The following is an 18202-nucleotide window of genomic DNA, read 5'->3' on the forward strand; positions in this document are numbered from 1 at the left end:
AATCCCAGCACTTTGGGAGGCCCAGACAGGCGGATCACGAGGTCAGGAGATTGAGACCATCCTGGCTAACAGGGTGAAACCCTGTCTCTACTAAAAATACAAAAAATTAGCCGGGCGTGGTGGCGGGCGCCTGTAGTCCCAGCTACTCTGGAGGCCTAGGCAGGAGAAGGGGGTCAACCCTGGAGGCGGAGCTTACAGTGAGCCGAGATCCCGCCACTGCACTCCAGCCTGGGCGACAGAGCGAGACTCTGTCTCAAAAAAAAAAAAAAAAACTTAGCTGGGGATGGTGGTTCATGCCTGTAGTCTCAGCTAAAATATATATTTTTTTATTAGTCAATTTAAGTAAGTAAATAGATAATAAAATAAAAATTTAAAAGAGAAGAGAATGGCGGTTACACAGGACAGTTCACTTGTGAAAATTCATTAGACTGAACACTTGTCATCAAACTATATAATTATTTATGCATTTTTCTGCATGAATATTTTACTTCAATTAAAAGTTCATTAAAAAAGAGATCAAGCCATTGCAATGTATGGATCTTGAGTCTAATAAAAGAGGCATTTTTTAAAGCCCTTTTTGCAATTGGGACATCTGAGTACAATATGTGATGACATGAAAGAGTTACTAATGTTTTAAGAATAATAGTGGTGTGTATTTATTTTTTAGTCCTTTTATTTTAGAAATACAGGGAAATACTTAATGGATGAAATGAAATGATATCCGAGGTTGACTTCATACAGTAGGGTTGATGGAACAACTAATGGAAATACATAACAGATGAAACAAAGTTGGTCACACTTGAACACTTGAAACTGGATAATGGCAGCATGAGTGTTCATTATAGTGTTTTTTTTTTTTTTTTTTACATTTGTATATGTTTGAAATTTTCTGCAATGCAGTTAAAATATTTACACAAACATATATATACACACACATATATAAAGTTAAATTGACAGTTCACCATTTCCCACCCTAATCAATTTTCACCAGTTGTTCACAGTATTCTTGACCCAATCACTTGGAGACAGAATCTGCTGGAAAAGTTTCATTACTCTGTTTAGACACAGGATGGCACTCTTTGAATAAGTAATTAGCCAAAGTCCACTCCCACTAAGTAAGCTCCTCTACAAGCTGCTACTTTGTAGGGCAGTTTATCTTAGTTGAGGGTAAAATATTTTCAGAGAGCTTATATAGATATTTACTGCTCATACCTTAATTTTGTATGTGTGTGCTGGCTGTCCCTATTTACTGCCAGTACTTGAAAAATTAAGGAAGGTTAAGGTTCAAAACTATTTAAATAGTCATTTGATGCCTACTTTTCTTATTTTTGGTGTTTACAATTATTGCTATATTTTGCTACCTCATGTATTTCACATATATGTACACACACATATGTACACATACAAATACACACACATACATACATATGAATCATCTTTATTTAAAACTCAAGGCCAACTATTGAACAAATTTCTACATTTTAAATGGCATTTAGCCAAATACTACTGATTAACGTCAGGATGAGAACTATTGACTGTGGACAGATGCTTTCCACTTTCAACCCTTGAAGAATTGAAATAACTGTATTCTTGGACGTTCTCGGTCTGATTCATGCCTCCTTTTAGCCAACTATTCATAGATTCACCAGAAGAATTACACCTACTACCTCCGGCGTAGGAAGAAAAAAAAAAAAAAATCAAATGGGCAATAATGTTAGCAGAAGCTTGAAATTTAAGAGCCAATGTTCGGAAAGATCATTCTTCCTACCCCCTTCCCCCTGGTCCAATTCTCCTTTCTGGTTCTGGCCATCGGAAATCGACTTGGCATTAACTAAGGACTGGAATTTCAAGGCGTCAATTTTCCCCTGCCCCCAACCTCGGAAACTCTTAAACAGCTCCCTATTCTACACTCAATGGTAGAGACAGATAAATGATGCAGCAGATTACACCGTTGAAAGGCAACATTTGTCCTGAGCTATTTTCACATTTTTTCCTGTTTCCGATGTATGTGCCAGACTTTGTTTGCTTGCTTAGGGCATGGAAAACATTGGGCATTTTCTCCCCAGTGGCAGGTTTCTCTCAGCAAATGAAAGTGAAAGTGCTACATTGTAGCGGTATTTTATCCTTAAAGTCTGGACTGGTAGCTGGTGTGTAGAGGGGAGGGAGGGTGGGCTTGAAAAGCTTGAAGAACCAGTTTTGAGGTTTTGTTTGTTTATCTTGAGATCGCAGCAGGGTTCCTGTTTTTTTCCCTTTTTTTTTTTTTTTTTTTGGTGGGGGGGGTGGGAGGGAGGTCCTATTTCGGATTTATTTTCATTTGGGCATCATTGAAGTTTCATTCAATGGACTGACTTTAAAAAAATACACTCCACTTGTGGCTTTTCCCGGTTGCATTTTAAAACACCATCCAGTCTCACCCTCATCTGGAAATAATGCAAGCTTCTCTCTTCCCCCGCTCCCTCCTCCCCTACTTTTTTTTTTTTTTTTTTAAAGCTCCACATAACCCGAAGTCGATAATCAGATGGAAAATGTGCTGGTATTAGTTTACTTTAGTTTACTTTTCCTTTTGGTGCTAACCTTACTTGCTGAAGTATGTATAAAACACAGGCATTTTGTACACTTGTAGCTACTGAGGCTTGATGTCTGCCTGCTCCACGAATCTAAGCTTTAAGTTTCCTCAGAGGCACTGTTTACGTGCAAGTTTTAACATTTTGATTGTGTGGAGTTCAAAAATAAAATTACACAGAGAATGACACCAGAGATCTTAACAGTGACATTAGTCCATCTAAAGACATTCATCCTTCTCCCTCCCCCTTCCTTTTTCCAAGAAACAACTAATAGCAAACCAGGCTAGAATTTCTAAGAGAGTTTAGAGGAGGAGGAGGAAAAGAGGCGGAGTGAGATAGGAGAGAGGTTAGAGAGGCCAGAATTTCTCTCATTCACAGTGTGGAAAAGTTGACATTGTCTAAGCCCTTCTGAATGGCTGGTAGTTGGTTACCCCGATTGTACCTCTACCTCCCCTCCCCCTCCACGTGACGACCCAGGACACATGCGCACCCGACGCAGCCCAGGCACATCTGCAGACTGACGTCAGTGTGCTCTGCCTCCGAGGAAAAGCTGCCAAAATTTTCTCCTGCTGCAATTCAAGTTGGCTGGGGGCCGGTAGTGAGATCTAGGGCTACTTCAACAAAACTTTGCTGCCCTTCCTGCTCCTCTTGTCTTCTTTTCTCCTGATACCTTTTGATGCTCTGCACATGTTATTTGCATAGCAAAGGCACTAAGCTTTCCAGGAAGAGAGGGCACCACTTCCACCCCCAATAAGTCTTTTTTCCCGTCTTTTCTTTCTTTTCCTTTCCTTTTTTGGGGGGTGGGGAGGGAGAGAAAGGGGGTTTGCAAAGGCAGCATCTCAGAGTGATAGCCTAGATGTATTGAAGGCATCTCTTATTCTGCCAAATCGGAAAGTCAGTTCTCTAAAGCCCGGGTTAGCCAGACCATAGGGTTTTATTCTGGCTGCAGAATAACTGACTGGTGTGGCTTTGCAAAGGGGGGCAAAAAATTAAAAAAAAAAAATTAAAAAAAGTTAGAGAGGAGAGGGAGTACGTGAGTCGTCCAGTGCAATCTCTATTGTCTGAAACTTACTTTTTATCAGAATTTGAAGATGAAAACGGTAAGGAAGACTTAACAATATTCAATGAAGCTTTTTTTTTTTTTTTAAACCAACAACTTGTGCTTTGCTTGTCTTCCGAATAACGCTTAGAAAACTTTTTTTCTGTGTGTGTGTTTTGGTTTTTTTTTTTTTCTTTTTCTTCTTCTTTTTTTTTTTTAAATGGCAATGAGTGAGCTTGACTGAACTCATTTTACAAATAGATATCTTTTTAACTCCAGACTTGTCGGGGCTTGTAGAATTCTGGGACTTGCAATTATTTTATGTTGCAAAAAATACGTTTATTTTATGAATATACAATACATGTTTTGTGAAGTGGACTTGATTATGATTATTGTAATCTTTTAACTGATCACCAAATAGTAATCCGGAAGGTAATAATGATGTGTGTATTTTAAATTGATTTGCAGTTTTCTTAAAGAAAAGTCTTCTGCATTTTGTAGTTTCATGTCAGTGTCGTAAGTCTTCCGACAAGTGCATATTTTATGCTTGGACTCAGAGGGTAGCATTAATGTGCTAGCTGTAGCCCCGATGCTCTAGGACATGTTAAGCTCTTAATAGGCTAATCAAAGAGATGGAAGCGTGTGTTTTTGATTTACTTTTGGCCACTTGGGACGTGCTAGACTCATAACCCTCCGGAGCCTTGTTTATCGGGGTATGTCTGTATATATGGTGTATGGGACCAAAGTTCAGGGATTGAGGAAGGAGGGAGAGCGAGAGTGCGAGAATGGGATATTGGAAAGCCTCTTTCTGATAATATGTGCTGCAATTCCTGTCTTTGATGCTTTCTTTCCTTGTACTAGAGGAAAAGTGAGCGAGAGATTGAGAAAGCGCACTGAGAGGGAACAAGAGAGTGAGTTTTTTACTCTTGTTTTTATTTGAGCTGCCGGTGCAACGCGTTTGGGCCAGATGCCAACTGTCTGGGTCACACGCGTTTTATCCAAATAGATTTAGCGCTGCTGTCTGGAAATGGGCTGCTGAATGTTAACTTTAGGATCAACTCAACCAGGGCAGCTCAGACTGTTACCCTCTGTCTGGGCGAAGTGGAATGGTGGGGACGGGGGGAGGTGAGGGTGTGCAGAGCAGAGAGAAAAAGGAAAACTGAACCATTGCTTGGAACTTTAAAAAAGACACTTGAGTGTGATTTTCGACATACTGTTTTTATGTTCAGATGTCGTGGACTAATTTTCTGTTCTTTTTTCTTTCTTTTTTAGTTTTTGTTAATTAGACTGAAATGTTTAGATGTGGGAATGACAGTTTTCAGAATTCATGACAGGAAAAGAAATGTAACACAAACTTGGTGTAGTTGAAAGAAATTAAGAAAATTAATTTTGGAGGTAATTGTTTTCTTGTGTTGCAGCAAAGTGGTAGCTGCAGTCTAGTTTATGTTAATTTTGTGCTTAAATGTGATCATTAGTGTTTTGAATTTTTGAAGAATAGCATTTAGAGGCAAATACGTTGATTTCAAACAAGTCAAATTCATTCATTTGCCACAACATTTGCCATAAATGGCTGCAAATGAAATCTGTGTAGTGGTCTTAATATTTTTGTGATTCCCAAGAAGAAAAACTTCTAGCCTCACGACTTAAAATACTGTAATATTCCTCATGTCTGATTCCAGTACCTGTAAGATTAATTCCTACTCTGGTCTACTCTTAGCACTTCCTCTTTCTTTCCTTAGTAACCACTAGTAGTTACTAGGATGGGTCTTTATGCCAAATCTTATCAAGTTTGTGACTTTAGTGAGTGAATGAAGGGAGTTACCATATTGAAAGTTAGTTGACAGCATATTTGGAATATGTGTTGGGGGTAGTGGGGAGAAAAAGAGGGGAAGAGGTGGATAGCTCTCTTGCTTCTGCCAAAAAACATGGTTGATTATCAAGCTAACCTCAAGAGAAAAAACTTATAATACAGATAATGTGTATTTACTTGCTATCTGGAAAAAAGTGTGAGACTACATGTAATTTAGGGCTTGAGTTTTATAAATCATGGATTGTGTTTTTGCTTTTAGCTCATTTGCTTTTCTTGATAGATGTGTTTTGGGTAATCTATGTGTTTAGTTTCACCTTTCCTTGGAAACCAATCTCACAAATTTTATAAATGACCTGGAAACCTTTATACTTAGAGCCTAATTGTGTCCTTAGCATACAGTAGTTGATAATAAATATTTGTTGAGAGAATAAATGGAAAATGAAAGAAGTTAATTTTCATATATAAAAATTAAACACCTGAAACGAGCATGGTATTGTTGTTTCTTCCATGGAGATCAAATCAGCCTTAAATAAATAACCAGAGTTAAGATGGATGAAAGAAGTTGAGAAGAATGTTATACATGTTCTTTACCTTCATAATAATAGTTCACAAGAGGAAATTATTACCTTGGCTACTCCCAGATCACTTGAGTGGGAAGTAAAGATGATAGAGGAAAAAAGACAAGTAATACCCTCCAACCAGGGCAGACTACTGAGGAAATCACTATAGTGCAAGTTGTGTGATCTTTTTTCTTCTTAGGTAGTGTAGCTTTGATCCATGGAAGCAGGTAAATGATCCCTTAACTTTACTACCTGGTGCATTTGTGTTAGGGAAAAAGGCATACGTGAAATCAAAGTGAAATGGATGTTTTGGTTCTGTTTTCAAATTTAAAGTAGTTATAAGTATCATGATCAAGACCGAAGTTCTTTACTCCTTGCTGTAAAAGACAATATAACTAGTTGATTGACTCCATCATCATATCTAACTTATTTCACATTTTTGAGGGAAAGAGGAACATGAAACTATTTTTGAAGGAAGGCCTTTGAAGAGTGATGTTAGATAATGAAGGAGGGCTAATATTATTTAGCTTAAAGTGAAGTACAGAGACACTTTACATCATATGTAATCTAATCTCTTAACAAGTCTTTGTGAGATAGACATCAGTATCATGCTTTTATAGATGAGAAAGCAGATAGAGAGGTTAAGTAACTGGGGGTCAGGCCAGGACTCAAAGCCTTTGTGATTTCCACAACATAATGATGTTTCTGCTATACAATTTAAAAGGTCAATGCATTGTAATTTTTGGACAACTCTTTAGTATTTTAATGTTAGTCTGAACTTTGTAAACTATATCTGGAAAAGTCACAGGCTCTATATATTTATGGTGTCCAGATTAACCTCCCCACCAGGTGTCAGAAAGTGGGTAAACTCATTCACTTTTATTTTGTAGGGGACTCAGAGTCATTAGATTTGTTAATTGTGTTGATTTTAGTTAAATTCTTCTGTTTTGTTTTGTTTTTTGTTTTTGAGACGGAGCCTCGCTCTGTCACCCAGGCTGGAGTGCAGTGGTGCCATCTTGGCTCACTGCAGCCTCCACCTCCCATGATCAGGTGATTCTCTTGCCTCAGCCCCCTGAGTAGCTGGGATTACAGGTGCACACCACCACGCCTGGCTAATTTTGTATTTTTAGTATATTCAAGGTTTTGAAATGTGGGCCAGGCTGGTCTCAAACTCCTGACCTCAGGTGATCCGCCCGTCTCAGCCTCCCAAAGTGCTGGGATTATAGGTATGAGCCACCATGCCTGACCAATTCTAGTTGAATTCTATCTAGACTAATTTACTTAATGTTAAGTTTCTTCACTGAGCACTGGAGGCAAAAAAAAAAAAAAAAAAAAAAAGAGGGAGCAAGGGAGCGATAAAGGAAAAAGAAACTCACATGCCAGCTATTGTAACTAGTGTTGGAACCAAGACTATAACTGGTTTGTTTAACTTCAAAGCTCCTGCTTTTTCAACTATGCACCAATGCCTTTTTTACTGCGAATCCTTAAATCATACAGTAGTCTACTTCTGGCCAAATAGGTATTACTTTTTTTTCCTCAATGCTACTGGCTTAGTTAACTTGGGCATTTATAGGAGAATAAGTAAGAGTGAAGGTTATGAAACTGTAACAATTTATAAAAAGAGGAGGACATTTCTCAAGAGGGAAAAATAGTTACTCCCTAAATCCAGTCAACTGTATTGTAAGTTTCTCAGTAGTTTGAAAACCCAGAAAAATAGGAGAAAAAGGGATGAATGATTCAATCAAATCTATCTCCATTGCTAGAAAATTAACTCAAATGTGTTAAGTATATGTTCTTTAAAGGAAGATTATAATCTAAACTATATGAGGGACTCATTTAATGTCAGATTTTATTACTCAAAACACTCCAGTGATTTAAAAAATTTAAAACAATGAGAATGAATGTTGTTCATGAGGCAACAATTATAATTTTAATATTACATGGGAAAGTTTAGAGGATGGAATCTGTATTTAAGTAGGTTGAAAACCAAGATAATGGAATTCTTTTTATTGCTGTTATTGAATAATGGTATAACTTAATCTCTCTAAAAATTTTTACCTGAGAAAGGATATATAGTACCTGCTATCTTGCCTAAATTAGTGTAGAAGTAATTTCGAGAAGAAACAATGACTGTATGTGAAGTTGTTAAAAACTATTCACATTAACTAAACAATACCATTTATAAATATCTTGGCCGGGCGCAGTGGCTCATGCCTGTAATCCCAGCACTTTGGGAGGCCAAGGCGAGCGGATCAGGAGGTCAGGAGAGCAAGACCATCCTGGCTAACAAGGTGAAACCCCATCTCTATTAAAAAAAAAAAAAAATACAAAAAATCAGCTGGGCACGGTGGCACGCACCTATAATCCCAGCTACTCAGGAGGCTGAGGCAGGAGAATCACTTGAACCTGGGAGGCGGAGGTTGTAGTGAGCCAAGATCGTGCCACTGCACTCTAACATGGGCAGCAAGAGTGAGACTCCGTCTCAAAAAAAAAAATCTTATTTGACATTGGTTGTTATTAACTGCTATTGACTGTTTACATTTGAGTGCCTTAAACTGAAAGTGTGATGTAATACAAAGAATTTAGAGTTTAGAATCAGACAGCCTTGCCGGGCGCGGTGGCTCAAGCCTGTAATCCCAGCACTTTGGGAGGCCGAGAGGGGCGGATCACGAGGTCAAGAGATCGAGACCATCCTGGCTAACACAGTGAAACCCCGTCTCTACTAAAAACTACAAAAAACTAGCCAGACGAGGTGGCGGGCGCCTGTAGTCCCAGCTACTCGGGAGGCTGAGGCAGGAGAATGGCGTAAACCCGGGAGGCGGAGCTTGCAGTGAGCTGAGATCCGGCCACTGCACTCCAGCCCGGGCGACAGAGCGAGACTCCGTCTCAAAAAAAAAAAAAAAAAAAAAAAAAAAAAAAATCAGACAGCCTTGTGTGAATCTGGGCTCTACTGTTTTATACCTATCTGACCAGTGAGCTTCAGCTTCTTTATTTATGAATTGGTGGCTGTATTAGTAATCAATTGCTGTGTAACAAATTACCACAAACTTAGTGAGTTAAAACAATACACATTTATTATCACACAGTTTCTCTGGGTCAGGAATCTAGGGATTGTCCTCAGCTTTAGTGTATCTCACGAGGCTACAAAGTGTTGCCAAGGACTAGGGTCTTTACAGAAGGCTTGACTGGGGAAGAACCTGTTTCTAAGCTCACCTATTACTGAATAGGATTTAGTTTCTTGCATACTGTTGGACTGAGGGCCTTAGTTCCTTGTTAGTGATATCAGAGGCTGCTCTCAGTTTCTTCAATGTGGGCCTCACCAAATGACAGCTTGCTTCCGCTAAACCAATTAGGGAAAGATGTGGCTGGCAGGATGGAAGTCAGAATCTTTTGTATGTAATAATGAAGTGATATCCCCTCAAAGTTGAGATATTCTATTGGTTAGAATCAAATTAAGAGGAGGGGAACAAGGGAATGGATATGAGGAAGCCAGATTATTATTATGGGCTCATCAGAGTCTACTCTACCACAGGGGCAGAGTATATTTACTTCACAAGATTGTTTTGGAGATTAAAAGAAGCAATATATATTTAAAGTTTTTTATTTTTGGTCTGATCTTAAACTACCTTTCTGGTTATTACCTGTTTGTTTTTTTTTTCCACAGGAACAAAATTTGCTATTGCTATTATTACTAATATTGTTTACTATTTCCCTTTTTTTTTTTTTTTTCTGGTTATCTAGACTTTGTGGAATGCATTTCTTCTATTTGTAATGATTACCTCCAGCAATTTGATTTGTAAAATTATATTCGTCTTCCAGGATCTGTCTGAAATGCTGCTTTTTCCATAAACATTCCTTGATCAATTCTTCTCTGACCCAGAAGTCATCTCCTTCATCTGATCTCCCACAACAACTTTGCACAACCTTATCATGGCATTTGTCAGTCTGCCTTACACTTTTCCTTGTTGTTTAGATTATGAGCTCCCCAAGGGCAAGGATTGAATCTTAATCTTTTCTGTTTCCCTTAATCCTTTTCTGTATTCTGATGTTGTTATAACATCATCTTTTTAACATAGTAGGACAATATTTGTTGATTAATGAATTAGCTTTTCCAATACTTAGCAGTTTAATAACTTGTAGAGACAGATGTAAGGAATTTTAAATGGCTGTTGCTGTTTTATATGTTGTATATACCAATATTTCTAGCACCACAGGGAATGAAGTGTTTCACATAAGTTAATTTTACAGGTAACTACAAATACTTTTTATATGCCTAAAGTGATTTTATTTTAACCATTTATTTAAATTCATTATTCATTCTTTTACTCATCCATTTTTTTTCAACCAACAAATATATATTAAGTATTTATTATGTGAAAATTTTATATATTAGGGATTTGGAATGAAAATCTTTCTAATATCTTTTGTGTACTTTCCTAACTTATTAACAGTAACATATCTTATTAAAAGCATTTATCTTCTTATTTTGGACTCAGGCATAGTATTATGAATGTCAGATATTGAGCTATATAACAGTTATACATACAATAGGAACTGTTAAATTATGTAAGACCCATTTGCCTCTACCCCAAACTATATTACTTTGGGGTTCTAAAACTAACATTTTGGTTTTTTATCCTTTTTTTGGGTTACAGTTTTGCTGTTTATGGCTAGTTTTTAGTCTCTTAGTTATTTTCTTCTTCTGATCTGCTGTATCCCGGGAAATCAGGCAGCCAAATATGCTATTCTGTATCAAGTGTGAATGAAGACTCTGAGTGAGGTTGTTAGTTGAAAGTAAAGTACATGAGATAGGACTTGAAATCTGTTGTAATACTTGAAATGAAGTTTTTAAAATTTCTTTAAAGTTACATTCCAGAGAGTTGAAATTGACTCATAAGTTGCCTTGTAAGTCACATAAGACTTCCAAGTAAAGTCAAGGGTTATAGTACATATTGTTCAACTTTTTAGAAGTTTAGTTTCTGATACTGTCTTAGTGTTCACAGATGGCTGCTAAATGTCACTGTATTTGTAGATCTGCTTTGTCAGAAAAAAAATGATAGGTGCCTTATAAAGCAACACAATATCTGGATATGAGTGTGTTTAAAAGGCATGTTATGGAATGGGATCACATATTGTTTGTCATTTACATATAATGAACTGAGGTAGTGAAGTCAGCTGACTTTATTTTATCCAAAGGAAGTTAACTCACTGCCCATCATTGTTATCTTCAAAGTTTTTTAAAAATAATTATGATTTCTCTTTAGATTCCTTATTTGATTAAAGTAGCTCTGGCATTATGCTGATAACCATTGAGGTCTCTAATTCTGTGTCTAATCTTGTGAATGTTTATTTAGACTATAAAGAATAACAATGGTCTAATTTAACTATATTATTTTGTAGTTACGTCTTTTGGCAAGGATTCAGTACTATATAGGACTTGGATTTTTCCATTCTGGATATTTTTCAGTTAACTTAAATTTTTTTTTTTCTAGGTTAAAAAATGGCCATACTTTAGTAACTAATCAGCCTAATGCTTTGCTTATGAAAACTTTTACCATCATTATTTTTTCATTTTGGATTGAGAAAATGAATCCAGATATAGAAGAAAGTGCAGGATGTTGGATAAAAGTGCCTCTTAAACAGTGAAACATCCAATAACTAATTTACAAGAAGTTTTAAAGAAATAAAATTGTTATGCTTCGATTTTGGTATGGTATTGACTCTTTAGCACATAGGTAGCCCTCAAAAAAATCATCCAGTTTTCTAAATTATGGAAATTTTGTGGAAGACGTTGACCTGGATTTTGAGCCTCATCATGGCTTCATCGGAATTTCATAGTGACCACAGGCTTTCATACAGTTCTCAAGGTAGGATTCTTGCTTTTGAAACTGACACAAAATATTGCTATTAATTGGACAAGAAAAGATTCTGCATATTTAGTTTGGATGGATAGTTGTTTTTGGGATATGTAGTGATAGGAATAGAGGTCCACTGTGTCAATTCGGTGCTCATTTCATAAATGTTAAGGGCTATGCGTCGTTTAACGTGTCCTACTAGTATTTAACATCCAGTGGATTTTAGAGTTGACTGGTCTTTCTTGGAAAATGATAGACCCCAGGCCTTGTTCTTCTGAAACTTAAACTTTAATAAGCTTGTTCATGACTAGAGCTTTTGGGCAAGGACATGTTCAAAAAAATCTAAACATGTATGCTGTGGAAGAAGAAACCAGATAAATTATGATACAGGACCCTTTTAATATGGACCCTTGGTGAAAAAATACTTTTCCAAACCTAAGAATTCTGATCTAAAGACTAGAATCTGAGTATAAGAGTGAGAACTGTAAGAAGTGCAGCTTTTCATGTTCTAATCTTTATAATTTTAATCTATAGAATTGAGCCTTATATCATAGAAATGATCTTAATAAAGCAGGCCCAGGAGTAAATGTCATTTTGCTTTCCATGGACCAGTCCAGTCCATATAGAATTAGTGAAAGGCATACCTTTTGGATTTCCCTCCCATGAATACATAGTAACAGATAATTTTTTGGTGCCGATGAACCAGATTTTCAAGACTATTACAGATTGATGTATGTGTCTAGAAGTCTGTGTTAAAAAGTGTGGCTCTCAGAGTAAATCAATGAAGCCGTGACATTTAGTATGAACTCTATTTATAAGAAGTGAAATAAACACTGTCTTTTAATTTATTTACCATTTGGTTATGGTTTTATGGGAGTTTATATTAGTGGGTAAACTCCATGTGTAGATACTGAGGCAAATAAGCAGACATTTGGTTTCCCTTAGTGGTAAATCTAGCTGAAAGAAGGTACGGCTAAGAAGGTAGGTGGATAATATTTAGTACATCTAAATGAGGAAAATATGTCTAAAAGTTATCTGAAATTTTAGTCAAGCTGTTTTTAAAATAGCTTTATTGAGATATTACTACACATACCATGTAATTCAACCATTTAAGGTATATAAATTCAGTGGTTTTTAGTATTTTCAGCATTGTACAACCATCACAGTAACCTATTTTATTTTATTTTATCTTATTTTAATTTTTGGCACTAGTGTCATTGCCACCATAATCAATTTTAGAACATCTTCATCACTCCAAAAAGAAGCCTATACTTCTTAGTGGTCACTCCCAAATTCTCTCCAAACCAGCTTTCACCCCCAGCTGTAGGCAACCTCTGAGCCTTCTGTCCGTAGAGATTTGCCTATTCTGGATATTTCATATAAATGTAACGATATGTGGCATTTCGTGACTTGCTGTTTTACTTAGCATAATGTTTTAAATGTTAGATAATGAACTTTGATTATGAAGACAGTTGTTATGAAGGTTCATTCATGTCATAGCATGTACCAGTACTGCATTCCTTTTTACTGTAAAATAATATTCCACTGTGTGTATATACTACATTTTGTTTATTCATCAGTTGATGAAAATTTGGTTTAATTCCCCTTTTTGAGTATGATGAATAATGCTGGTAAGAGTATTCACATCTAAATTTTTATATGAATATGGATTTTCATTTCTATTGTGTACATACGTGATAGGAGAATTGCTGGATCATATGATTACCTCCATGTTTAAAATTTTGAGGAATTGTCAGGCTGTTTTTCAAAGTGGCTGCAGCATTTTACGTTCCTACTGACGATTTTTTTTTTTTTTTTTGAGACGGAGTCTCACTCTGTCGTCCAGGCTGGAGTGCAGTGGCGCAGTCTTGGCTCACTGCAACCTCTGCCTCCCAGGTTCAGGCGATTCTCCTGCCTCAGCCTCCAGAGTAGCTGGGACTACAGGCGTGTGCCACAACGCCCGGATAATTTTTTGTGTTTTTAGTAGAGACGGGGTTTCACCGTGTGATGATTTCTTAAAAAATAATAATTTCTACAAGGCTATAGAGATTCTTTTTTGGATAACTTTCAAAAACAGATTCTATCTGAGCTAAACTCTTTTCTTTTACATATGTGTGCTTTTCATTATTTTTTATTTCAATGTAAAATTTTCATATTTCTTACAGAATTTAGCTCTTAGGATCCATGTTTTAAAAGTTAAAAAAGTAAAATAGTCTTTCACAAGTAATATTAAAATAATTACAACTTAACCTTCAGATTTTAAACTTTTCTTTCATTTTTGTTTAATATAACTTTTTTGTACATACCTCACATATAACGATTCATAGTTTTAACTGACATAGTTGTTGTTTATATTGCTGCTTCTTTGTTCTGTTAAATTTTCTTTTCTTCCATGTGTTTTTTTTCTGGATTCTCTGCCTTGTGATTACAAAGAGGAATTCCTGACTTATCTTGAACACTACCAGCTAACTATTCCAATAAGGGTTGATCAAAATGGAGCATTTCTCAGCTTTACTGTGAAAAATGATAAACACTCAAGGAGAAGACGGAGTATGGACCCTATTGATCCACAGCAGGCAGTATCTAAGTTATTTTTTAAACTTTCAGCCTATGGCAAGCACTTTCATCTAAACTTGACTCTCAATACAGATTTTGTGTCCAAACATTTTACAGTAGAATATTGGGGGAAAGATGGACCCCAGTGGAAACATGATTTTTTAGACAACTGTCATTACACAGGATATTTGCAAGATCAACGTAGTACAACTAAAGTGGCTTTAAGCAACTGTGTTGGGTTGGTAAGTAGATGCTACAATTTTAAACTTCTGATGGGAAAATAAGTTTGCAATATAAATGTCTTTCCTCAGATTAAAAAATATATATATTATATATATATGTGTAGTTTAAGTAGGAAGGTAATAGTTTACATTTTTTTGCTATTTCTGCTGCCTTTGATTTTGATTTTCTTTTTAATAATATATTGACTTTTCAAATGGCAGCTTTTAAAACTCTATTATTAGAAGAGGAATGAACAAAACTTCAGGTTTCCCTTTGACTTAAGTTTTTCTGTTCAAATAAGATATCTTTTATGCATAAACAAAACTCAGTCATTTTTGAAGAATTTTAGGGTATGTTTGTATGTATGTGTATATTATGGCAGGAAGCCATGACACTGACATTCTTTTTATAATATCTTTCTTTGGTAGGTAACATATCTTAAAATTGCTTATGACCTACTTATAGTTACGAGTTCTCGAAGTAGAATCTTTTATACCAGTGTCTATGAGATAATTTTTTATGTATTTATATGAAGATTGATATAAATCTTACTTTACTTAGAAACTGGGTTCTAGGCTGCGTGAGGTGGCTCATGTCTGTAATCCCAGTGTTTTAGGAGGCCGTGATGGGTGGATTACTTGAGGCTGGGAAATCAAGTCCAGCCTGGGCAACATGGCAAGACCCCCATTTCTAAAAATATATTTTAAAGAAAGAATAGAAAAATGAAAAGAAAATGGGTTCAAGACTACAGATTTTATCCTAGGCATTTGAATCCATTCTAGTCTAATGGTAAATACATAGTTCAAAGTTGCACATAGTAATAATTGCAAAACAAAGCAAAGTTCCATGCTTTCTCTTCTGTGTTTACCCTGTTCAGGCTAATGTAGATGTTCCATTAAAGCTGTGTCTGTGAAAAGGGTACAAACATTTTGATGCTCAAGGAATATTTTCAGAAACTGTTTTTCTTTTTTATTATAACATACTCATATTCTCTGTTTCAATATAAAATAACTATAATTCAAGTTGAGTTTAAATAAGTTGTAAATTTGAAAGGACTATCAAGAACTACACAATGGAGAAAAACATTTCACTGTAGATGTATATAGGAATGTGCTCCAATTGTCTGCTTTCTATCACTGTTAAGTAAAATGAGCCAAAATATTTACTTATCTTGTAAGATTTAGGTTTAATTTCTATAGACAAATTGAATACACTCATTACTAGTTTCTCTATAAGCAGAGTTAGGACTTTATCTATAAAACAGACTTATCTTTTTGAATAAGATGATCCAAAATGTATTCTAAAACTTCTCATATGTTAAAATGACACACTATTAATTATCATAGAAAAATGCTATTCGTAGTCATTGACTAAGTTATTTACATTTGGCATTAACATTAATTATGCCATTGCTAGTTTTAACAGGGTGATGAAATGAGCAAATTCAAGATTTAGAAAAAAACAAAACAAAACTAATTCCATTGTGGAATTTGAGAGAAGAGTGATTGTAGATATGAAGATAATTTAGAACATGTAGGAGACAATAAGGGCCTATTCAAAGACTATGACATTGAGAATAAAGAAGATAGAATGAATTTGAACCACATTTTGGGACAAAATTTAAAATATTTGCATCCTATTTTTTCTCTCCTGACATATAATAAGACAGAGAATAGTAGGTAGTTAATAATATTTTTTAAATTGAAATAGAATTGAACTTGTTGTGAGAAACAGGAGAGAAAGCAATTGAAGATGGCTGAGATATCTCTTTTGGATGAAAGTATATATGAATGTTATGAGTTGAGAACGAATGTCAGAGGAGAGCTGGATTGGAGAGGAATTTGAAGAGAATGCCTTTGATATAGCAAATATGAGGAATCTGAATAAATAAATGTTAAAAATGTCTAATGGTATTTGAGAAATATAGCTCTGAAGTTTAGAAAAGAATTCAATTCTGGAAACAGGTAACTTCAGAGCCATTAATATAGATGACTTTATGAAATTGTGAAACATGCTCTTTGATGACTCAAAAGTGAGAATAAAGTTGAAAATGGAACCTTTTCTACAATGAAGGAGATGACAAAATGTCACCTATTCATCCTTATTGAGACTTTGTCTCTTGTTCTTTCCCTCTGTTAACACCTTTCTATTTTACTTCGTCCCTTATTGACACTGTATGGTCCGTGTTAACTAAGTTTGCTTATTTGATTAAGGGGTGATCTGCCAGGTTTGTCCACTGAAGTTACTATTTTTTCCCTTGATAGTTCCTAAGGAATTTGTGAGCAGGTATTTCACACTTTTACACACCAGTTTTAGTAAACTTTACCTTCATTCTTATTCTGTATAATGTTACTTTTTTTTTTTTTTTTTTTTTTTTTGAGACCGTGTCTTACTAACTCTTGCCCAGGCTGGAGTGCAGTAGCGTGATCTTGGCTCGCTGCAACCTCCACCTCCTATGGATGTTACATTTTTAATCAAATAGAATATGTAAACAAGTGTTTTTTTTTATAATTCTACTTTTCAAAGGCCACCACTTTTAATAAATTCTGTGTTTTTAATCATTCTATATAAAATAGTTGTTAATGCAGAGATCATTAGTGTTTTCTACTCCTATCTTCTCACCCATAGTTTTAGTGCTGGGACTCTTGCACCATTCAAAGGACAAAATTCCTAACATTATAGTCTGTCAGTTTCATATAATGTCATATTTTAATTTGCTTTGTATTTGGACCATGGTTTCTTACTCAGAATTTATTTTTTTCTGGAGTTTCTATTTACTTTTACTTTTTCTCATTGAGAAAAAAGCATAGTTTCTTTATCAAGTGATTTAATATTTTCCAGTTCCTTAGTCCTTATATCTATTGCTTGAAATACATTCCATTCTTCTTTGGAGGCATTTTTCATGGAGCCATTTAATTAATTTCTTGGGCTAATTTCTTGATGTTAGTTTCTGTAACATCTCTCATTTTGGGGCTTCTTCTTTCCTAAATTAGTTCTACATCTTTCTCTTTCTGAGTTTGCATCCTGGTTTTGTTGGAGAATATCTTCAAATAATTACCTCAGAACAGGCAACTGGGAAGTAAAGTTTCTGAGTCTGTGTCTGTTTGAAAGGGACCTTGTGCAGCCCTCATGTTTGATTGATAATTTAGCTGAATGTGAAATTCTGGGTTCAAAAAATCATCTTCCTTAAAAATGATGGATGGTGGTACTGGGAAAAGGAATATATAGGGCATAAAATTTATTTATATGGTTTTATAGCTTTAAAAAAGGAAAAATACTTAAAGGTCTTAAAAGTTAGCATTGATTCACAGGTAGAAGGCTGTTGCTAGTCAGATTCTTGTCCTTTTATTCTTTAAAAAATTTTTTTAGTTAAGAAAACATTTCCCTCAGTGAAAGCATGTTCCTTTTATCCTTCCTATTTCAGGAATTTATAACATGTCTAACTATGGGTTTTCTTTCCTAATTTCTGCTTGGTATTTGATGGGTGCTTTTAATAAAGACCCTCCTTCAGCTTAGAGAAATTTAAAATATTATTTTCTTAATAATTTTATCTTCTTATTTTTTTTCTTCCTCCATGTTCTGTCTTTCTGGAATTG

General features: G+C 35.4%; 1 protein-coding gene across 2 annotated transcripts in view; it reads left to right on the plus strand.

Annotated features, from left to right (window-relative positions):
* Window positions 1–3071: 3071 nt before the first annotated feature.
* Window positions 3072–18202, plus strand: part of ADAMTS6 (ADAM metallopeptidase with thrombospondin type 1 motif 6) — a 333597-nt gene continuing 318466 nt past the window's right edge. For both annotated transcript variants that reach the window (XM_023210467.1, XM_023210468.2), the window contains exons 1-3: window positions 3072–3664; window positions 11466–11840; window positions 14262–14626. In XM_023210467.1, coding sequence (XP_023066235.1) covers window positions 11744–11840; window positions 14262–14626 — 462 coding nt within the window. In that variant the 5' untranslated portion in view covers window positions 3072–3664; window positions 11466–11743. The remainder of the gene's footprint in view (window positions 3665–11465; window positions 11841–14261; window positions 14627–18202) is intronic.

The sequence above is a fragment of the Piliocolobus tephrosceles genome, chromosome 4 (genome assembly GCF_002776525.5).
Source record: "Piliocolobus tephrosceles isolate RC106 chromosome 4, ASM277652v3, whole genome shotgun sequence".
NCBI classification, from domain to species: Eukaryota; Metazoa; Chordata; class Mammalia; order Primates; family Cercopithecidae; genus Piliocolobus; species Piliocolobus tephrosceles.